We start from the raw sequence: 24,247 nt of genomic DNA on the forward strand, positions 1-24,247 counted from the left end.
GGAAAAGAAAGTACATTTTACCCCACTAGTCCGTGTGAAATCCCTGGTAACTGCACCCATACTGTGATCCTAAGCAAGCTGACTTCCAGAAGGAAAATAAACAAAAACAGAAGTGAGAATACCTTTTGTCCAATGCTGAGAAATGTTACGCCTTTTTCTGCTCTGCATTTTGTTGCTTTCCTCCAGAGAGCAGGGTGATTGTCAGCAGATAAAGAATTAGAAATGTCATATTGTCCCAAACCTGTCAACTCTCACCTAAGTGGCTGTTGTGAAAATGGAAGCAAGGGCTACTCTGACATTTTGCTTTTAAATTTGCTATGCTTTTTGTAAATAATATATTGTAGTTCTAGACTTGACATTTTTTAGATCTGTTTCATTTCGATTATAATTTTCTATTCACCAGCCTCTCTGTTAAGATACTCAATTATTGAACAGGAAGCATGAAGGCAAAGTTTCTACCAGAAGGGTTTGGAGCCTTCTGTCCATATAGGAGTCGACAGTAGCTGTGTAAATATGTGGCCCCAAGTATCACTGCCTGTCTGGGAGTTCTGCTGGATTAGAAGTGATGTGCTGACTTCCTTTCATGCTCCATTCAGTATAAGGATTTTTTTTTTTTTTCTATTCTTTTGGGATTCCTTAATATAACATGCAGAGCAAGTCAACTGTACTTTCAAAACAGGTACTGTGCTAACACTGAAAACATGTCAAAATGAAAATGATTTTTCTTATGACAAGTATTTGATCCCACTAATCTTCAAGTGCCGGCTGTGCTGTTCTGGTTTTGTGACTGCTTCATTGCTGAGATGTTTTGAGGTTTCCTGCCTAAAATTATGCTCTTCTAAAAATACAGAATGTAAATATGAGAAGATAAGTGGGGCCAGGCACTTTCCTTCTGACAGCCTTTTACACAAATGCTGTCCCCTCAGCTCTGCCACTGCCATTTCTCAGAGCTATGTATTTTGATTCTGTCAAAAGGTGTGGTAATGAGAGCAGACATAATTATGTTTCTAAAAGCTGGTGACCACAGTCCAAATAAATGGCCTTAAAGGATGCTTTGAAAGCATCAAATAGCAGAGAAACATTTGACTTAAAGCATCTTTATTCTTTCTAAGATCCAAGCTAATGGAAAGACTGCAGTTCTGAACACCAGGTTACTAGTATCACTATTAATTTCTTTAATGTGTTTCTGTTCCAGTGTTGCTCAGAGCTTCAAAAGTGTGGGAAGAAATCCCTGTGCTAAAAAGGCACATAGGAGAGCCTGCTTTTCTATATGTGTACACATATGTTTATACAGCCATATATAACTGAAAGGAAATTCTCCACCTCCACCTTTCAGGAAGAAACTGTGTTGGGTGAATGTTTTTCAAAGTGTTTGAACATGACTGTATATGCAAATATAGGAAGTATATCAGAAGTGCCATTTCTGCCCTTGAGATCACAGGACACCAACAGGGAGCAGCCCTGTGACTTAGGACCAGCATCAGCATTAGGCTGGGAAGTTCTGGCCCCTGCTGGAGACAAGCCTTGACATTTAATAACAGAAGGTGCAGTTCTGCCCAGTTTAACCTGCTGGGAATGACTCAGAATACACAACCTCCACCTTGGTTTCTCATTATATTCAGATTTTCTTTATGCTACTCAAAATGTGGCAAGAAATGAAGTGATTCAGAGTTAGCACAAGGGCATTGAAAGGGTGATCAATAAGAGCTTTACCTCTAACCTCCCTGCCCCTCTGTCTGCTGGGCATTTGTGAGGACAGGGTTGGATGGCAGTCAGCTGTACAAGACAAGATTCTTCTCCTTGCCATTTTTTCTGAAGAAATGCAGCTCTGTGAGGTAGCTGGATTCATTTTACTGATAGTGGCTCAATCAGAAAATGGAGAAAATGAAACTTGCATATCATCCCTGATGTGTGTGGTTGCAGGAGTGTGAGTTTCTAGATTGTAAAACTGCACAGGTTGCAGTTGAGTTACAGAGAGCTCCAAGTATGTGCCTTGAAACCAGATGATATGAAGTGCTTTGGGAAGAGGGGTGGGAGAACTTATTTCATTCCAAACTCTATATGAAAATATTATGCACAATTAACTTCATTTTCTCTGCAATGTTCAATTACATGGTTACATGAAGACCAATTTTGCTCTGCTATTTGGGTTGTGAAACTGGGCCTTGAGAGAGCTGGACTGTGTGCTCAGCTGTGCCATAAACAAACCCATAGAGCTGCTGTAACACCAGCCCTGGCTGTTAGCAGAATTAGTCAGGAAAAAGGCTTTTCCAGCAGCCAGGGCTGTCCCCAGCAAAGGAAATTACTTGTGCAGGAATCTCAGTGATCTCACCTGTTGAGAGAGACTGCTGTTCTGGGACCTTTGCAGGGAGAGAGATTTGGGGACAAGATTAGAAAATTTATTTATCCAGTTGTTGTTTTGGGCTGAGAACAGAAGGCAACAATGAAATAAAAGTGAAATAATATTTTTTTAAATGTTATTTTTGTATATACGTCAAGAGACAGCAGAGAATGCTTTTTCATAGTGTAACTTATGCTGTAGATGACCACTCTACCCATCTGAATCAAGATAACACAAATTATCCCAAAAAGCAGAAAAAATATAGAACAAACCTTACCAGTTCACCTAAATTGATGGTATTTTTTTCAGCTGTGTCTTTGTATACCCTTATATAAAGGATGCACTCACTGCATCCTGACTTGCACTTATTACAACAATGCTAGAGAGATCTTCAAGGGAAAATGAAGGTTAATGTTGATATGCTAATGGCAGTTGTAAATCTTCCTTTGGGAACCGAAAATTTGGATCTTAAAATTACAGATCTTTAGTTCTATCACATGAGCTAAATATGACCAATTCTTATAAGCTTGTAGTCTAAAACAAGTTCATATCTTTAAAATTAGGAAGCAATTTGATTATGAGAGCAGTGGAAAATGAATGCAGAATTTTATTTGTATGTACACAGCCTAAGAAGCAATGCATTTATAAAAAGAGAATTTAATTTCATTGCAGAGCTTTGGTGGTGTGTTCAAGAGATTGAAATTCTATTTGTTGATTAGATTTATCCACAGAATAACTAAGGGAAGTTAGAAATTTGGGATGCTCCTCTCTGTTTATCTTTTACTCCTGAGCTGACCTCCTGGCCCAGATGCAAATAGAGCAGTTCTGTTAATGGTAGTGAATCTATCTTAATATTATTGGATTTAGCCTCTTGACTTCAGAGAACTTACTCAGAGGCTTAAAGTTAAGCATGTCCATAAGTCTTCATTAGGGTCTGGATTGTAGTCATTACCTGTAGAGGGAACTGATTCACGATCTCAAAGCTCAGGTGGTGGCACAGCCATGCAATGCTGCATTCAATTCCTTACAGCAGTGTCACCCTGAGCATGAGTGTCTGTAAAACAACATGAATTATTAATGCAAACAGAATGGTAAAATCTGCACGAACTTGTGACATAAGCACATGAGGTGGCACTGGAGTCGTAAATGCTGATGTTAATGCCAATATAACAGCATGCAACTTCCATTTTCCATGTCTCTCACCCACCCATCCCTCAGCTCTGGAGCATTCCAGCTGCAGTGCTCCTGGCCAAAGGCACTGGCTTTGCTTCTCTGTGTCAACCTTGGCCAGCAGAGTCTTGGTCCCTTTGAAACATTCTTTTTCTCATGTCTAGTTCTGGGGGGTGGGACACCCACTCCTTTTTCCTGAGTGTCTGTTCCATTCCTTACTTCCACTGGGGGAAAAAAGTGAATAAATGTCACTTCTCTTTCCCCTCTCTAGCATATTTTTTTTTCCACTGGCTAGAGCCAAAGTTGGAGTGTCTCAGAAATTAGGATGTGTAGAATAACTCCCAGGTTTTTGGCTCTTCCATGGAATAGCTTCTCCCCTGTACATGAGCTGTGTGTTCACCCCAAGCCTGTCAGGATCAGCAGGTAGCTCACCCAGGATATCCCCAGGGCTATCCCTGTGGGGATGGGGACACCTCACCCACCCACCTGCACTTATCCTGCTTTCCTGGAATGCTGCACGGCTCCATGCAAGCCACATCATGGAACTAAAAGCCCCCAGAAATGGAATTGGATTTATGGAGTGACCTATTTTGACAGGAATGGGATTTACCAAACACCTGTTCTCAGGACATGTGAACATGAAGTGCCTGAGCCTCTGAGAATACAGAGAATTTCAGGCTGCATCTAAAATGGGAAGCAGAAGAGTGAAACTCTCCCTACATTCCCAGATTCTAATCTTATTTAAATTCACACATATCTAGCATGCTGTAATGAAAATCCTTCAGATTTCAGGGAAATCAAGATCCAGCCAGTGTGATTAATCTTGTGAATAAAAAGGTTTGGGATTAGACATTCTTTCTGTGTGACACTTCAGCAATATGCTGTTATAAAAGGCACAGCAGGAGTTAGTCTTGAAGTGTCAGAATTGCTTCTTTAGTGACAAAGCATTTATACATGTAAATTTTCAAAGAAAGTTGGCAACCCTTTTGTGGGTTCAATTTGTACCTGTCATTCACTTGCAGATGCAAATTTGAGTTACTTGCAGCTCTAATTACAGAGCTTGATTGTCATCACAAATCAGGTAGTGAGATGTGAAACTACTGAGGTTTGTGCCATCATTTGTTGTTAAAACATGAATGCAAATGTTGCCATCAAAAAGCAAAGTCGGCCAGGGCTTTGCCCTGCTGATAAGTATGAATATTACAAATAAGTGCAATATGGAAATAAAAGGAATTTAATGAGTGCAGATGTGTGTGAATAACAAGGAAAGGAGTGAGTGTGTGGTAAAATCAGGACAGTAAAAAGGGAAATAAAAAAGAAGTAAAAAGATTGTTTTGTCTGTTGCAGCAAAGTACAACAAAAGAAGGAGATATTTTTTTCATTTAAGTGTTTCTTAGACCCAGCTGCCTTTTGTACCTTCCAAATTTATCTTCTCTGAGGAATCTGAGTTCTTTTATTTTTGCTGAGAGCTTTCTAATTTTCAAGTGAAAGAAGATGAATTTATAAAATTATTCACCAGATAACTATTGTGCTGTAACTTTCTCTTCTGTCATTACATATATGCTTATTCATAGAGAGTTATATTTCAATCTCAACACATAAGAATTTGATTTTTCTTCACAGAAAATGTTGAGGTGTGAAGATTGCTAATTATAACCCTTCATTAATTTCTTTCAAATTAAAAACTGGAGATAGGTACAACATGTTATTGTGCCTCAGCTAACATCTGCTAGACAAGGATAATTCAAGACAAATTTGTGGTTTGTTTTAGTTGGAGAATTTGTTGCACAAAAATAATGGTAGAAATAACAAAGAATTGATTATTTTATATTTGGAACCAAAGGTAGTGTCTAAAAACATGAGGTAATTTCACAGATTTTCAATGCTTGATTAAGAAATGGGCTAATGAAGAAGAAATAGCAGTAGCTGGCTGGGGGCACTCACATAAGTTTGAAGATAAATATGTAATATCACATTCCTCAGTGTTGCAACCCACTTGGTGGATTTTTCTACAAGTATAATTTCAGCAGTCAGCCTCAGTCTTGTCTCTCCCCCTTTCCATCGAGCAGAGACACCTTACCTCAAAGAACAATTATTGCTATGGTGATTTCTAAATTACTGGATCCATGGAGCCTACTTAACCTGATGTAAAAGGTCCTTTTTTTCTTCCCCACTTTCCTCATTACTGAAGGAGCACATTTTGGCCCGAACAATGGCTGTATACATCAGCCCTGATTTATTAAGTTTAGAGGATTTGCACTGTTGTTTTACAAAATGGTGTCAACTTGCAGCATGACTCTATTTGATGATGAATAGCTTTCCCAGGCCAAAGAGCTAATGACACCCAGAGCTTCCGTGCCTCCCGCACTCCTGCAGCCCGAAAGGCCACGGATAATTTCTGCCGAATCAAGCCCATAAAGAGAGAATTTATAATCAGCTTTAATGTATTTGGGAGCTAAAGTACCTTAGCCCTTCATCAAAGGGAATGATAAAAACCAGAATTAATATGGCTGGATTTAATTATTTCTGAGAGCATAATTACTCTTTAGCTAACTGGACAGGAGGTGTGTTATTTCTCTTACTTTGAGCAGAGGAAAGGCATCTGCAAGCACACAAGTCACCATCAAGATCTAAAAATGCATCATGTTAGTGCCTTAGCATTGATTGCAATACAAACAGAATAAATATTTGAATAATAATTTAAATAATGCAAGAACTATTTTAAATTAAACTAGTGTAGGCTTCGTTAGGAGTGCCTCCTGCACACAGTTTTTTTAGCTTTTGTAGCAAGACTATTCCTTGCCTTTAGGAAACATAAAATGCAGTAATCACTTTCCCCCCTTTTTAAAGTGACTTAGGGGTCTAATTTCCCATTAGAATTAATGAGAGTTATGGATATGCACCAACATGAGACTAAACCTTAGAGAGCCTTTTGATAAGTAAATCATCTTTGCATCAGCATTTTAGAGGCTTTTTCCCCCCCATTAGTTATGGTACCTGATTACTTTGTTGATATTTAATATTTATTACATAAACTTCAGCTAAAGTTTAGGATGGCATATTAAGGCAGCATTATCTGTTTGGGGGCTTGTGAGTTAAACATAGTAAAATCCTTTTTTTTTTTGTAATGGATGCCCATTTTTGAAAGTGAAATGCTCAAAAAGTAAGATTAATTGTGCCTTCACAAAGGTTAAGAGGAGGCTACAGTAGAAAAACAGCGAAAAGTAACTGGAGTCAAAAGACTTCTGGAAATCATAGTTTTGTAAAATATTCCTTTTTGTTTCATTGGCCCATAGTCTATTATATCTTAGTATCAATATTCTTAAAACTAGTTTCTGTTACCTGAAAAGAATATTAAAATGATGGAAGAACCCTAAAATATCATATATTGAATGAACAGTCAGTCCTAAAGAAATAAACCTAGTTGGGGGTACATTTAATTTACAAAATCATAAGGTATCTGTAGAATATTAATTGAAAGCTGCAGAAAATATCTAAAAATTATACACCTACTAAGCAATTTTAGTTCTGATTTATTTTCACTTAAAAAGGCTATTGCTGCTACATTTTGTAGGTTCTTGCCATAAGATTTTATTCTGTTCATCTGCTTGTGATTTCAGAGTGTTTTCCTGTGTGAGGACTCAAAACATCAATCTTTCTTTATGATCATCCAGACACAGTGAGGCTGTTAGAGTAATCAGTTATCTGGAGAATCAGAAGCAAGAGCCATTTGTTACTGATTTTAGAATGAGAGTTATTGCTGAAAGGGGTGGAATTCTAATCCAGAGCTTCTCTTAATACCACTTTCACAACTTCAGAAAGTGTCTTCAGCACCTGAACGTGGAGCAGGCAGCACAGATTATAACAAAGCTCTGCCTCCTCCCAGAGTACTTCAGGCTGAACCTCTTGATTTTGCCCTTTTAGACAGCCCTGTGCACACTGGGTCTTGAGCTGATGCTTCTTTTAGGGATTGCCCAGCAATTAAAAAAATATAAATTAATCTTCACAGCACCTCTTTGTGCTTAGATAAAATATAAGGAGGTTCACGCCTGCTACGTGAGGGCCAAACTCTGCTTTGGTTTCTTGGACTCAGAGCATTATAGTTCCAGGAAGCAGAAAATCTCTCTGAAGATGTAATAGATTGTATTTGCAGACCAGAGTGAACTTGTGGGAGAAATAATCTCTCATCTGTTTCTCAGGCACTGTGAGTGGTGCCTGGTGGCTCTGCCACGTGTGTCCACGGGGATGAGTCCTGCTGCTCGGGGGATGTGGGGAGCAGAGCCCTTGGATTGTGAAACAGATCTATGGCTATATTAAAAAACATGTTTAATTTATGACAATTTAAAAATAGGTCAGCCCCTTTGCAAAAAGGAATTGTCAAGCACTGGAACAGGCTGCCCAGGGAAGTGGTTGAGTCACCATCCCTGGAGGTATTTAAAAGATGTGTGAGTGTGGCTCCTGGGGACATGGCTTGGTGGCCGCCTTGGCAGTGCTGGGTTAATGCCTGAGCTTTTCCAACCTAAACAATTCTATGATTTTAAGGAAGATGGTCTAATTTTTTAAAAAAAGTTTTTCAGAGAACCTCAGAACTGCATAAACATGAAAATTATCCAGGTCATTTTTAAAGCTAGCCCCAGTCATGCTTTACCATATTATAAAATCAGAAATGGTATGAGACCAGACATTTACATTGAGATGGTTGATGCACTTTGTAATTGAAGTTGAGATCTGGAACCATGATCTACACTAACTACCTGCCAAAGGCCAGCTAGTAAAAAAAATGTAACATACACTGTCTTGGTTTCATCTAGAAGATAAATTGCCCATCTCTGTGCAGGTTGTTTGGAGAAATGTGTGTTGTTTGCCTTTCCAGATGCCACTTTGTTCCTTTCTGTTGACTTTTAAAATTCAAAATATAAGAAGCTACTAAGAACATGTGTGTGTGTGTGTGTGTATGTGTGTGTGTGTATAAATATATATATCCTTGCCTGTGCCTGCATCTCCATTCTTAAGTACAATGCTCTTACCATTCTTAAATTCACCCTTCCTGTTCTCTATGCTGAAAACTCATAATGAAAATATTGTAATTCTTTGCTTAGAGGTTTTATTCTTCTGATTTTATTCTTTTAGAAGTAAAGTTGTTATGGTATGAAAATGCTGGGCAGAGAGATATTTGAATGTGTGTGTTTGGATCAGGACACATTATCCAGATACCAAATATTGCAAAGATTATATCCAGGGCTTGGGGTAGGAAAAACTTGCATCACTAAGGCTTTCAACTGAAGAGAGTGATTGTTACAGGTGTGATTATAAAAATGCTTGTGTTTTATTTATGATGTATAATTCTAGTGTTCTGTATTTAGAATGAGTTAAAAACTATACTCCTGACAGATGCAGGAATTAAGGTATTGAGCTTTGGTTTTCAACAATACGGTCCAGTTCCCACATTCACAGTTCAAGTCTCATGGTACTTCATGGTTTTTTTTTTCTGTTTCTTAAACCCATGCACCTGGTAAAAACATTTTATGATTTTTTTTAAAAAATGCATCACTCAAATACATGGTATTTTGCCTATAAAAGACAAGTTTAATGCTGAATGACTAATATCCTGTAAAATAACAGAGAGCTTTTTAAATACAAATGTTTTAATACTCCACAGTGCTTAGATTTAATGCATGTCTCTTGCCTACATCTACTGCAAATATCAACACATACTGTTCATCTCTTTTTTTTGTTGTTGTTTTTGTCTATTGCTATTTTATGCATGAGGAAGTTCTTGTTTTCTACTCTGTGCTTGGCTGGCTTTTTCTTTTTTTGTTACTTAGCCCTGCGTTTCTACTGATTGCTTTTTCGCATGCAAATTACAGAATGTCATGGAAATGAGAGAGCTCTGAAAAAAAAAGGAAAGATAATGCTGAGTTCCAACTGTCTTTTGTTTGTGCGTAAGTGTGTAAAATATATGACATGGAAATATTTTCAGAATGGCCTTTGACTTTCCTTCTGGTGTATATTTTTATTTCTCAGTAAAGAAGTGGGCATTTTTCCCATTGGAAAACATGATAAATCTATAAATACTTGTTCATAATACAGGTGTTGGGCATAAAGGAATTTTGTCTCGTCACCCTGTCATGGAGATAAGGAATTATGAACCTGGATACGTGGCCCAAGCTAAAATTTCAATTCAATACAAATTTTTGCATGAAACTCTGGCCCCATTGAAATCAATGGCAAAAGTCATTGTCTTCAGTTGGTCTGGGATTTCATCCTTGTTTCTGGTTTACATATGGGTTTTCATGTTTCTTTACAAATATCTCAGCAGGTAGTCAAAGGTTTCAAGGATATCTACAGTTCTATTTAAAAGAGAATGTGATGAATGTGTTAAAAACCCCCTAAAATTAAACCTGTGCTTATCTTTATATAAAGCATGAGCTTAAATGGTTGAATTTAGAAATGTGAATTAGCATTTGACAGAAAATATTGTTCTAACCAACTGTCAAGACTTTTATTAACCACCTTATTGCATCAAATGCAAGAGGTAATTTGGCAGTTCATGTCTCCACTATTCCTAATTACAGCAACAGGAAAAAAACAATTAAATGAAGTGGATAACTACAGTCTATGGCAGGGTATGCTTTTAGTAAACAAGCTTTGATTCTTCATTTAAAAACAATAAAGTACTGGGCACTCCCTGCTTCTCGTGCTAGATGTTTCTAATAGCCATACCCTCGAGGGAAGGTTTTGCTGTAATGTTTGAAAAACTTAATGAAAAATGGGTCGTTATAAACTAAGATTTCCCTCCCTGAAAATGTTTTTCTTGAGACGTCCGTGGGAATTTAATATTCACTGTTTTTTTTCCTCAGTCTTGTATATTCTTGAATTGTCTTTTTTCCTCCATTTTCTCCGTTCTTAATCCTAGGTCCCCTTACAAAGAAACAGACAGATGATTTAGGTGATAATGACGGTGCTGAAGATGAAGGTATTTTTTGCCGCCAAACTGATTTGCATGACAAGGATCCCTGAAAATCTTTTTTCTCCCCTCTTTTTTTGACTTCTTGTCTTCTTTTGAAGAGTTTTTTTGTTTTTTTAATTCCCATTTTTGATGTGTTTTGTCTTCTTGCTTGTTGTTATACATATATATTTTTAATTTTTTAAAAGAAAGAATGTTGTTAAGTTCTACGTTTTGATACAAAACAGTAACAATATTTAAAAAGGAGGGTTTTTGTTTTCTTGAAATGGACTTTTGATATGTTGCATCCCACCTTTTGACTGAATTTTGTCCATACAATTTAAACTAACACTCTTTTAAAGTTTCTCTGTACACCTTTTTGCATGTTTTCTAACCCTATGTATTTCACCAAGTACAAAGATGTTTCTTTTTTTTCACTGACTGATCTCAGTTTGATAAAGATAGAAAATATTGCGTTTATAAAAGGAAAAATTCAGAAAATTCTTTAAAAGTGTCTCTTAAGCAACTGAACTTCCCCAAATGCCAACCCATCTGCATTTAGGCTGCAATGAAAAAATCAAAATATATTAAAGGCTACCCCACCTCCCTCCAGAAGGGAGGCAGCACTGCCTGTTGGTGAAGCTTTGTGGAGCTAAATTAAAACTAGAACAAACTGATCTCTTCTGTTTTCTGCAAGCATACAAAGATGCTGATCTACTTGAGCTGACCCTTAGAAAACCCTATTACCAAGTCAAATCAAAAGTTTGAAATGTCAAGCATATTATTCTGTTCATAAATTATGTCTGTTGATCATGAAGCTATGCAGATTTGATATTTTTTCAGGGCTATGAAAATGGTAACAAGGGGCTCTTTTCCTGAGCAGTCTCATCCCTTCAAGTAGATGTGCTTCAGAGTTCTGAATCTTAAACACACACTTGGTATGGTTTATGGTCAATGAGTAAAACAAATTACCATGTAGGACTGGTAGAGTTGCTGCTAGCTTCTCTCTTCATATTGGGGGTGGCAGGGGGAAGTTGGCCAGATACTAAAGATTAAACTTCACTTGTAGACTGAAAGGCTCTTTACTAAGAAGTTTTTCATCACAGATAACATCAACTACTTAACTTAAACAGAAGCAGAGTCTTTCCAGAAAAGATTAAGGAAGGCAAAATTGAGCATTTAACTTACCCAATAATTGAACACAGATTTTGTCACAATTTTATGACTGATTTATGATCCTCTACTGGATCTGTAAGTTAAGCATGTGAATGAAAGCCCACCAACTGGGCTAAAATTTGCAAGATTTGATGATTTTGATAAATTGGAAATCTCCTTTGAAAGCTCTCCTGTGGTGGTTTAAGCCAGCAGGCAGCTAAGCAGCACAGAGCCAGTCACTTACTCCTCCCTGGGGGAGAGAACTGGGGAAGGAAATATAAAAGTAAAATTATTAATTGAGATAAGGACAGTTTAATATGACAGAAATTAAATTAAATAATAGCACTAATTGTGATAAAACAATGAGGATATGCCAAACATGTGGTGCACAGAGCAATTGCTCATGGCCCCTGGCTAAGATGTTCAGCAGCTCCTGAGCAGTGACCCCCAGCCAGCTTCCCCCAGATTACATGCTGAGCATGATGCCATGGGATATGGAATATCTGGAATTTCCCTTTGGCCTGCTGGTCTCAGCTGTCCTGGCTCTGTCCCCTCCTAACCTCTCATGTCCCCCCAGCTTACTTGCTGGGGGGGTGAGGAGCTGAAAAGTCCTTGCCTTGGTGTGAGCAACCACTGAATATCAACATTATTCTCACCCTAAGTGCACAAATTAACTCTATCCCAGCTGAAATCAGGCCACCTGCTATTCAGAGCTAATTATGACCATTCAGATCCTCCCAGCTTTATGAAGTCAGGACATTTGTACATGAGTCCATGACAGAATATTGCAAGGGAAATTCTTATGAAATCTTAAAAATCTGTGATAGTGAATTAGGCATTACAAAAATTACTCTGTCTTGTTTTAACAATATGTTTTAAGAAACCATTTGAAATTTGGGCTATTCACCCAGTGGGCCTTAACAGCTCTCCTAAATTGCTGTATAATTGCCAGGACAGATGCTAATAACATCAGGTTTGTTGAGTTCTTCTCTGCTTAAAAGAGACTCCTCAGTTTACTGAAATTCAGCAGAGAGTGGTTGCTGTCAGAAAGTGCCTTAGTAGGTAGGCTCAGATGAGAGGAGGGATCTCAGTCTGCTGAGAACAAGTGTCCATGTCAGGGAAAACCTGTCTCCTGCTCTGACAATTGTGGGAGAGAGAAGAAGGGCTGTAAGAACACAGCAGTCAAACTAGAGGGGAAGAAGCACATTTACAGCACTAATAAATCTCTGTAATTTATAGGACTGGGATTAATTTTCTCTGGCGTACAAGTGACAGTTTTGTTCTCCTTTCTGTGCCAATAGAAGAGTGCAGGCAGTAATTAGAATTTTACTGCTTCCGAGAGGCACAGAGAGACAGGGAAAATTTAAATTTTTATGATCACTAGACACTCAAGACTGCTGGGATGTCTGCTGGCTTGATAGAAGCCCTGTCTGCTGAGACCATGCATCTCCCAGTGGAGAAGGAGGATCAGATGTCCTGCATTTTTGTGAATCTGCTATTTTGTGAAACTAGCACCTGTTGCACGTGCAGAACCAAAGTGTTCACAAACTTAGTCGTATGTGTTTGGGTATAAGTAGCAGGAAAGAGAGAGGCCAGGCAAAGGGTCACCTTAGCTGGCTAGTTTTCTGCTAACCTGTCCTTCAAAGCCTTCACTTTTTGTAGCATGGTAGATTTTAGGCAGTGTAAAATCCTTCAAACAAACAGCTGAGGAAAAAATAAAAGAAATGCTAAATGATGAAAGTGGAGCATTAGGGAGAGTGGGCTGTATATGGTGCAAAACAACTGCTTTCAGATAGCCATAGAGTCCATGTTATAAAAACAAGGCCCAGTGATTTCTAAAATGCTCAGGACAGTCTCTACATCAAAAAATCCATGTTATTTATTGTATTATATCTTTCTAAAGAAGATCTTCCATAGCATCTGCTTGTAGCAAACATCTGGAGAGCATTTTGTGTTGTGCCACTCAAATATCTGAGTTTGATTAGAAGATTTCCCTTTAAAGCACTGTTCAATAATCCTACTCCCATCAGCTGCTGCATGCCACTGCCACAGTGTTGTGATCCAGACCTTGTCAGCACAAGCACTGGAGTCAGCAATCAAACTTGGATCTCTGGTATGTGCTGCAACCAGTAGACCAGGCTTAATTAGATCATTTTTCATTTTTGTTTTCAAAAGACCCAAAGGCAGTAGTGCACATTACCAGCTAATGATCTGCAAATTTGCTGTTTAAAAAATGAAGGTGTTTTCAAATTCTATGAGTGTGAAAAGTCAGAAATCATATAAATGCCTTTTTTCCCCAGTCTGGATGCATTATTCTTTCTGTTTAACCCTTTCATTCTTACACTTCTATTGCTGTTTACTGTATTACTGTTTTCAGTAAATATTGAACAACTTGAGCAGGCACTAAAAACAAGAGTGGCAAAAGCATTTGCAACCAGTGAGCACTGGGGCTTTCCCTCTTTATAGCAGTGGTGGATTTGCCCATTTGCTAAACTTCAGCTATGCAATATCTAGTGCAGATGCAAGGTTTACCTTCAAATTTCTCATCAGTTACACAAAGTGTACCTTCCCTGGTCTAGAAACAAGGCTTAGTTTTAAAAATTAAAATATTTTAATCTTATTGTCTTGTCTTAGTCTTAATTTTGGTCAGATAATAATTTAACTTTAATTTGGCAAAAAAATTTAATAAATATCAAAAATCAGTTACCCTTAGTTCCTACCCACTAAAATCCTAAGCATGACCTAAAATATGGCAACACAAATCATTAACCAGCCAATGTACTCTGGGATCAGAACTGGACTTCTAAGTAGTGAGTGTTGTATGAAATATCCATGAAGGATTGCTCACAAATGAATTCTCATCCACTGCTCTATCATACACACCTTGCCTGGCACATCAATCTGTAAACCTTAAATCCTTATTTAGTCCCCAGTGCTGTTTGAGCATCTCTCAGCTTTTAATGCATTCCCCCTGCAATACAGGAATGCTGCTATTCCATTTTTAGAAAGAGAGAATACAGATGCTAAGTCTGAGGAAGGCAGACACCATGTCTGCTGCTGAGAGCACATGCCTCAGAAATGGGGTCTGCTCTGCAGTTGATAGATGCTTCTGCTCTTCCCTCCTCCCTTTCAATTTCTCCTGTGGAAAAGGAGACAGATTAGGAACAGATGCTGCTGTTTGCTCACAGGCTGTAACTGTGATGATTCTCATAATTTAGTCTGGTCCTCTGTCTTGTATGGGCTATTGGACTTCGTTGAAGGAAGTTCTTGGTCCAGAGCATGTTTTAAATCAAAAAAGCCAAAAACCAGCTCAAATTTTAAGTTGCTAATGACACAGAATTCATTTGCAAATCCCCTCTTATGCCTAACAGACTGCAGTGCCATTGGAGTGAAGGAGTACACATTGCAGAGTTGAGGCTCTCCACAACCCCCTGCCACTCCATTGGTACTGAAATACTCTGGGATGCCAAGTTTGGCATTTCATCTGCCTTCAGCTGTCATGGTAAGAAAGAGGGGGAGCAGCACTCTCTCTGTCTGGCACTGGTTACACATTTTTGGACTTGGGAGATCAGCAAACAGCAGAACACATTTGTCTGCCCTGCAAAGCAACCACATGCTCCAGCCTTGATTATAGCCTTCAACGAGAGCCAGCCAGGCTGGGGGAGCACAGATCTGACCACTTTGGCTGAGCTTGTTGACTGGTGCACATAGCCAAATTCATGATTCTTGTTCCTCCTGTCACCCATTCATGTTAGCTCCGTGATTTCCTCTCCAGAGTACAGCTTCCAGTGCCACTTGCACATTAAATTGTGCTGATTATATTTTCCCTTTACACACAGACACTCTGCTCAAATTGTGTCAAATTTCTGTGGTGATGTTATTAATACTTGAAAACATGCATGATAAAATTTTGACAGACCTTTAATTTAAGTACCTCTTTAGGGCTCCATTTTACTTTCAGCACTGCCAAGCATTGCTTGCACAGTGAAGAGTCTGTCAGCTTTTGCATTTCTAACCATCATCCTTTAAAAATTTAAAATGACTGCTTACCTGGCTATTGAGGTCCTACTCTAATGGGAATCTGCTCCAGATGTTTACCAGTAAAAGCTTTGGCCTTTTTCATGCTAGGATAACATTCATATAGTCCTCCATCAGGATCTCAAATAATTTCCAGGTGAAGGTACTTAAGGGTTTGAGAGTGCACAAAATGATTGCCTGGTTTGACAGGTAGGACAACAAAGGGAGAGAATTCTATTTGTCTGAAGCCTGATGGATGCAGACTGTATTTTAAAATAGAAAACATATCTGAAACTCCTCACAGAAACTCAATAGTTACTTTAATAATCTCAGGATATCTAGTTTTATATCTCATTTTAAAAATGTGGCATTAATGGATGGTTACATATTAGTACTAAGTGCACTAGTTTATTAAGTGTTAGTGCATCTATAAGGCATCTGATGGATTCAAACTGAAAGGTCAAATGCTGTTAAAAGGCTTTAAAATTATTAAGAGTAGCAATGACTGGTGCCATGCTCTAGTTAAATATTTTTTACAAAAGCTGATGGAAGAGTTACACACATATTCACATATCCACATTGCACCCTATGGAGGGCACACACAGGTTTTGCACTAACTAATCTGAAAGTTTTCCACTGTTCTAGTGCTGTTTCATGTTCAAAGCCCAAGATTTACTTAACAATCTGCATCAAGCTGTCACAATTTTTTATGCCATCTAGAAAAGCAATGCCTGTGACATCGGTGCTAAACTAATTATCTTTTTGTGTGAAGTTGTCTCAAGGTAGGCTTTTTTTCCTTTCCCATTTTGGTTGTTCCCTGCAGATTATGCTTGTTAAATCACGTGGCCAATTCACAGCAGTTTTGAATGACTGAAGCTATAATTATGTTTTGTTATATATGACAATTGTGACTGATATTCACAGTCAGACCTGGTTCCCTGTTGTGTAATATAACAAACATAGAATAAAAGTCAGCCCCATTCCTAAATTGTCTGTAACGCAATTAAGATAAGACATAAAAAGTAGATGCAACAAACATCAGAAAGGTACAAAAGAGAATGAATAATAGAAATAATTACAAGAAAGTTAATGTATATGTAATATAAATGGTTATTCTCTGCTGTACAGTAAGATCTACTTAGATGTTTTATGAACTAGCAATTTAAAGCCAAACAAATCATAGCACTCAAAAATTATCTTATGTGTGACTGAAACCAGAACTGAGTTGAATTTGAGAAGGATTTTTAGCAGTGCTATCTTTGCATATGTCTTTGAAAAGATGAATGTATCTGTTTTTAATTAAAGCAACACTTAATAAAAAGCAATAAAAGTGCAGAACACAACTAAATTAAATCAGTCTATAAATCTACCCTTCGCAGAAATGCCACATTTACACCTAAAGTCTTCAGGTTCAGAATGAGCTACAAACACAAATAACTATTAATCTGCATCCATGAATAACTATTAATCTGCATATGAAAATGTAACTACAGTGTCCTGAGATCACTCCAGCACGTGCATAAAAAGGACTGACACCAGCCTGAAGGAAAAAAAAGAAGGATATATAATTTATGGTCAGGTTTTGAAAAGTACCTGACTACCAAAAATATCAATTATTTACTTCATTGAGTTGGACACTTAACTTCAATAATCACTTTTGAAAAGTGCATCTTTCTGCCACTTTTGTACCAATACACAAAAGTGTTCTCCTCACAGAGTATTATCCTAATTCTTCCTCCAGTTTAGTTTTAAAGGACGAGAGCTTTCATGGAGGAACATTTTAAGGAATCAATTCTTGATTACAGTCTAATTTTTTTTCCTCTCTTCCTTCAATCTTATAATTTAATAACCTCAGTTGCTAATACCATATGTACTTAAACAGCACTCTCCCAGCTGAATATTTGCACCTTTCAAATATTCCTGGCTGTAGAGTGCAATGGGTATGAAACCTCTGACTAAAATGCAGTGATCTTTCTTTTTCCCATGAAAAGCTCCACAGCTTTGTATAATCCATGGCCCAAAGTGCCACCAGCCTCAGCTGCATACCCTGGCTGATGTCTCCAGCCCTAGATCACTGCCCAAGACACTCAGATGCATTTTCCTTTTGTAGGAGGCATTCCTCTTATGGCTGATGGCTTTGGCAAAGCAACATGAGGAAAATTCATTCTGCATGTCATTTGCTCTGACATGGCACCGAGGCAGAGCTGAAAACTGGCCTCCCCTGATCTATCTGATCTGTAATCTGTACAAGGATAAGAAAAGAACAATATTGTAGAGACAGAATTACTCAAAGAATAACTTTCTTATTTATGAGATTTTTATTCATGAATATGTGCTTCATTTCTCAGATAAAGGACACTCATTCTTTTCTAAATATTCCAGTATTATTTTCCAGATATACAGGCCAGTGATACCAACATTTCATTGCTGTTCACAGCTGGTGCTCTGTAATTCTATGTAATTTTAATTAAAGAAGAATTCTGAGACAGTTTCCCCCTGTGTTACCATCAAGCATACAATTAACTGTGTACAATTTCTGCTGGGAACAGTCACACAGTCATTTCAGATTAATAATTTATTATTGCTTCCATATTTGTATATTAAAAAAAAAGGCAGCATAGACTAAGAATAAGCATCTACTGGAAACAGTATATGAATTTGGAAAGACTTTTTCTTCAGTGTAGATTCTAAACCTGAGAAGCTCATAACTCCATCCTATAGACAGTGAAGATAAATTATATCTGTATCTTTTCACTCTGAAAGTTGTATGTTGGAAAGCCCTCACTAAAAGCACAATCAAGGAGAGCAATACAAGCAATTTCATGCACAACCTTTCATCATCTTTCTGGTCTTGAATAAGTGATTGTTCTAGTACTTCCAATATTGAAGATCCAATTTCTGATCTTGACTGTTCTGGCATTTTCTTCAAATCAGAATCAATATAAAAGTAATAGTAGCAGTTGGCTTTTTATAAAGAGAAACATCTGTGCTGCTGTTTTTCAACTGATTCCAAAAGCAGGGTTTTTAGTGTAGCTGCCCCCACCTACTCCTTACAGCGCCTCAGAAACAATTCCAACAGTTCTGCAGAGAGCTCCCTTGAAAGCTTCTAAACTAAGATCCCTCCAAATCAAAGGAATAAACAATACATCTGAGGTTTCTTCAAACGCTGAAGGAAGCAATCAGAGAAGTTACTTGAAAACTGTCATAATGACAAAAAAAGTGGTTTTGAATCAGAATGTTCAGAGCAGTTCATCACTGGGAAATTTTCCTATGCTCTCTCGCTATTGGCTTTTTTGATTTTGAGGGACTAGTATGGCATATTAAGATTTGGGTGGGGGAAGAGACTCAGGCATCCAGTAAATCAGAACAAAATGCAATTTAATCAGATGTAAGAGTTAAATTTACACCTAAGCTGATTTATTTCCTGTCCAACAAAAAATCCCTAACTTTTAAAAACATATCAGCCCATACTAACTATTTTGAATTGGTACTCAAGAACAATTCTCCTCAAGAGGATTAACACTGTTCATATATCCAAAATTTTATTCTGAGTAGATGCATCCATTTGCAAATAGGACTGTTGGAGGGTGAAGGGATACCTAAATCCAAGCTCAAAACAGTAAGACAATATCTAATTTTGTTGTCTGAGAGCTTCTAACATTTTAAAACCGTTCCCTGCCTTTGATGTCAGTTTTCAGAGTCTTGCAATTTTTTTGAAGGCAGGTGGGGATTTTTCAGTACTGTTTCAGGCAGTTATTTTTTTCAAATATTCAGTCCTTTTCATGATTTAGGAAACTAAGAAGTACCCATGCACCTTAAACTTCGGGCTACCCTGAAGTTATCAATAATCTGAATTCAAGGTCTAAGTGCTAAACAACTTTCAAGTACTTTTTGAACTTAAACTTCAGATCCATCCAAAGACAGCCATTTGTACACCCCTTTTACAAATTAGTGGACTGGAAGAAACCAATACTTTTATGTATGAGCAGAAATCTTTTCCTTACTATGTTGGATTTCCCTTAGCTTAGAGAACAGAAAGTTGCACTGAGCTTTCAGAAGCGTTCAGCCAAAACGAGCTCACTCTTATGTTAGTAGGCATTACCTAGAAGACACCCAATTCAGCAGGGTCAGAGCAGTGTCTCATTGCATTTGAGCAAACATGTTACCATTTTCAGTTCCTTTCTGCTTTTCAGAGTGTTTCAAAAACAGGAGGTTTAGTTACGAGCAAGCCACAAAGGAAAACTTGTGCCCACCTGCCCATTTCCTTATGTAAAAGATGTTGCTTGAGAAACACTTCGAGAAAAAGATAACCTCACTAAAATAAAATTTAAAAATTAAAATATTGCATGTATCTTCTTTGGTGCTTTCTTGAGATAAAATGTGTCTTAATATTTTTTCCAGACATTCGGGACAGTGGGGGACCTAAGCCTGTGATGGTGTATATTCACGGAGGGTCCTACATGGAAGGCACTGGAAATTTATATGATGGCAGTGTTCTAGCAAGTTATGGGAATGTGATAGTCATCACAGTCAACTATCGCCTTGGGGTACTTGGTAAGAAGCTTTCAGCTTTCCACTAATCCCTGCTATCTGCAATGCAATTCATATTATATGTGAGAATGTACTTTAAAAAAGGCAGAAGAGAGACAAGAAGTATTTTTAAATTTTCTTTGTCAAATATAAGGTTTGTATTCTGGGGATAAGATATAAAGACATTGCAGGTATTTTCTGGAAGAGCCTGCTGGAAGAGCATGCTGCATGAAACAGGTATTCCCATTGCTGAGCTATCCAGGCAGAAGGGGTTCTCTCTTTTTTTTTTTTTTCTCTCTTTTTGTTTGTTTCTGTGAATAACGCTGATGCTTTAATTCATAGACAAGTAAATTAATTTTTAAAAAACTTTTAAGCCACTTTTAAGCCATAGAGAATAGGGTTTGCTATTGGCATGAAAGAGACTAACTTTTAAGTACCACGATTTTTTCATGCTTTGAAAAAGTGAAGGATCTTATGAAAACATCTTTTTACCTGTTTGTTTTGAGCTTCATTGTGGTTTTGAGAAGTGGTATCGGTGTCATTCAAGTACCTCCAGTATTTCTTTTCCAGATAATGAATTAGAGCATTAAAGACTTACCTTTGTTTCAAATTCATTCAATAGAACGTGCTCATGCTGTTGGTAGAAGTGTGTGGTCTCCCTCTGGTACCTTGTATTTATGGAAAAAAAATTACTCTGCTATTTTCTCAGAATAGTCACATGCATGATAAAGTCCACCAGCCCTTGAGACAGTATGATTGTTAGGGGGTTCTGCATATTCCACCAAACTATTGCATGCCAAGGCTCCTGAAAGCAGAAGTTGGGTCCTGGGATAGGATGGAGATCAGAACAGTAACTTCAGAATACTTACACAGGTATAAGGGCATTCCCTGTAACACCTGTAACAGCAGAGAGCTTATTCTGAAGACCAGTCAATTTTATTTTCAAATGTCTGCTACTCTGCTTTACTTTTGCATTATTGGTTTTTGTCATTGCTCTGTTCTTGGTGTTTTGAATTTGGTTACAGTCCCCAAATGCATTGGTTCTGCTTTGCTCATCTGGGTAATTGTCTTCCAACATTTCCTTTTTGTTAAAAATTTGACATCCTAATTTCAGGGGGAGGGAATGGATTTTGACTTTAGATTTTGAATTTAGTCTACTGTGATTGTGTTTTACAAGGGACTGAATAATTTCCAGAGATATCATAACTATTATTGTCTGGATTTATTTCCTTGGTACTGGAGGTTTCATTTGTGAGGTAACATTTTAAGAAAGGAAGTTCTGTATTTTGTGTGGTTTTCTTCCTCCTGTTTTCTAATTATGTGATGACTTCAAGTCCTAGACACACATTAGTACAGCAGTTAATAATCTGCTACCTGTGCCTCTAATCAACATTTCAGTTTGGCACCAGTGCCTGTTTTTGATGTCTCAAACAATATTTCTCTGTATTATATGCCAGTAAAATAGAAAGTGTCTATTATCTGAAAGGGCTGTTTATTTTTGTATATTATTTAGTTTGATTCCTAAGTCATTAGTAATTGCAGTGTTTAAAAGGTCTAGTTGCTTGAAAGATGAAAATTAATATACCTTTGTTGATGATAATGTTTTTTGCACTTGTAAATTAACACTGATCATGAGGTAACCCCCAGCTAACATCTCATCAGCTTAGGAGGATTTCATTTTTGGTCATTGTGATTCTTTGGGTTTCATGGTCTTTACTGAGCGTCAAGGGTCAAAGAGCTGATTTTATTTTAAGTGGGACCTATTACAGTAAAACCTCTAAAATTCACAGCAGAATCCAGTGATTGGTATGAATACTTGATACTACGTTCTGCAAACCCTGTAACAGGTTTGCAGGGTTTTCTCAGTAAAACCTGCTGTTTCTGTAGAAGTCATACACATCTATTGTATTTGGTGCAATGCCTATCTGCCATGTATTAAATAAATAATGATGATGTATGATTAAATAGGTAGTGGAGAAACAGCAACAATCAGAAAAGAAAGTCTGATCAGTTAAAATTTTTCCTGCTTTTCCTTGTTTGTAATCTACAGACACCATCAAAGTAGGACTGTGCAGAATCATAGTAGATATCAGCTCTTTTTGATATTTTGAAACTCTTGTTCCTCCTTGATCCAGCAGAATGTTACCCTTTGCGGTCACATTAAGATATGGATTTTCAAAAGCACAGGGAAAAATTCTCAGCTTCCCTTTCCTGATCATATCTCACAAGGTGAGAGGTCCAGCTCCACAGAATGGTGCCTGTGGGATACCTGGATATCCCTTCACCACTGTGTGAAACGCCTGGCTTTGCAGGCAGAAGGAAAATTTAAGGAATTATTAATTACATGAGAAGATGTAGGGATGAAATAAGATCTGTCTTCTCCCTTTCACATGTTGATCTGGTTTCTTGTATCAGACTTTTGTGGATAGATGTCTTTATAAAGGTGAGATCTGCGAGTCATCTGCCATTGTTTCACCAAGATGTCGACTTTTCTTAAACAAATAAACTGATAAATCATTACGATTCAATAAATGTTTAGAGCTGAAATAGTAACATCTTCTTCCAGACCAATTGTGATGGGACTGGGGATGTGTTTTGATATTAGATTCCATACAGTATTACTATTAAGTCCACAGTAGACAGCTTTTGATGTAGTTCAGATTATTTTCCTGTTTATTCTGAGTTGAAAGATCCCTTATTTTATGGACTAATCTCCTTGAGAAGCTGTGTTTTTTTGAGATGCAAGATTTACTTCTAAATAAAATGTTAGAAAATGCTTAAAAGTGAACTCCATTTGGTAAACAGAAAACAATAATAAAAATTAAAGAATGATGGAGCAAGTGCATCGAAAATAAAAATAAAAACAAAAGCCAAAACCAAAACAAAATAACAAAATACACTAACCAAACAATCCAACCAAAACCCAAAGCCCTGGTGAGTTCCCTGGTCCAATTTTGTCTTTGAAACAAGTCTGAGGATGAAAGTCTGTTAGAAACAGTCCTTAGATAAAGATGATGGAAAAGAGAACTGCTTGCCCTGGGAAACTGGGGACTAGTGAATAAGAAGCCATTGGAAACACACTATGTCTTCTTTAGATTCTTTCTGAATGCAAGTCTTGTGCAAACAATTTCACCAAGGAATACTGCAGAAGCAGTCTAATAGCCTTGAAGGCCAGTGCAGATATATCTTTATGGCTTCTTTTTTGGGAAAGGACAGATATGAAGACAAGTTTGAATTTTAAACTCAGCTGATAAGAGATGTTAAATGTTTGCTCAATATATATCCACCTGGTAAAAAGCAGGAGCATTTTATTTCATTTTCATTAAGAAAATGGAAAAGATTTATAAAAGGAGTCTATTCAACATCCAGAAAAGATCATGATGGACAGATTTAATACTGCCAGTGCTGTTTTCTGTGTTCTTTCTTATGAAAGGTTTATTTAGAGAAGGAGAATGCTTTGGGTCACCGTTGGCTACTACTGCTTTCAATTTCAATAGTGGAGAGAAAGGAGAAAGCTGATTCATGCTAACTGGGAATTTGTTTCTTCATTTTATTAATTGATACTCTTTGTTCTTGGTTATCTTTAAGCCACAGGACATTAATAGAACTTTAATAGAGAAAAAGCATTTGTATTGAAGCTCACAAACTGAACAGAGAGAAGAAATAATGACTTAGAGAAATCTTTAGTTTGAGCACTGCTTCAAATTTCTCATTTTTTCCTCTTTAAGAGGCAGTGGTTGTCCCTACAGAAACAGTAAATTGTCATTCCAAGGGTCTGGATCAAAGGTGGTAATAAATAAAAAGGAAAAATGGTCTGTATTTTGTATTTTCTGTTAGGCATTCATAATGTCTGCCTTGGGAAGGCAAACTTCCTAAACTTTGAGACCAAACTTCATGTCAAAATGGAAACAAACCCATGAGTGAGATTGTCCTCATTATGCCTTCTTTAATTATATGAAATTTTCCCTTTTAAGGGGGGTATAGGAACCCTTACTGTCATTTAGTCTTGCATTTATATTGTCACCCTCTAGTTTGAGAGTATTTTCTGGGATTACTGAATAGAAAACACTTATCCAGGTGTTCCTCTA

General features: G+C 37.4%; 1 protein-coding gene across 4 annotated transcripts in view; it reads left to right on the forward strand.

Moving 5' to 3' along the window:
- The window catches only part of NLGN1 (neuroligin 1), a 298,181-nt gene that overhangs the window by 85,399 nt on the left and 188,535 nt on the right, over positions 1–24,247 (forward strand). For 3 of the 4 annotated variants that reach the window (XM_053951957.1, XM_053951958.1, XM_053951960.1), the window contains 2 exons: positions 10,428–10,487; positions 20,031–20,183. In XM_053951957.1, the coding sequence (XP_053807932.1) occupies positions 10,428–10,487; positions 20,031–20,183 (213 nt within the window). The remainder of the gene's footprint in view (positions 1–10,427; positions 10,488–20,030; positions 20,184–24,247) is intronic. The other variant, XM_053951959.1, reaches the window with a different exon arrangement.

This window comes from Vidua chalybeata, chromosome 10 (genome assembly GCF_026979565.1).
Source record: "Vidua chalybeata isolate OUT-0048 chromosome 10, bVidCha1 merged haplotype, whole genome shotgun sequence".
In the NCBI taxonomy this organism is placed as follows: Eukaryota; Metazoa; Chordata; class Aves; order Passeriformes; family Viduidae; genus Vidua; species Vidua chalybeata.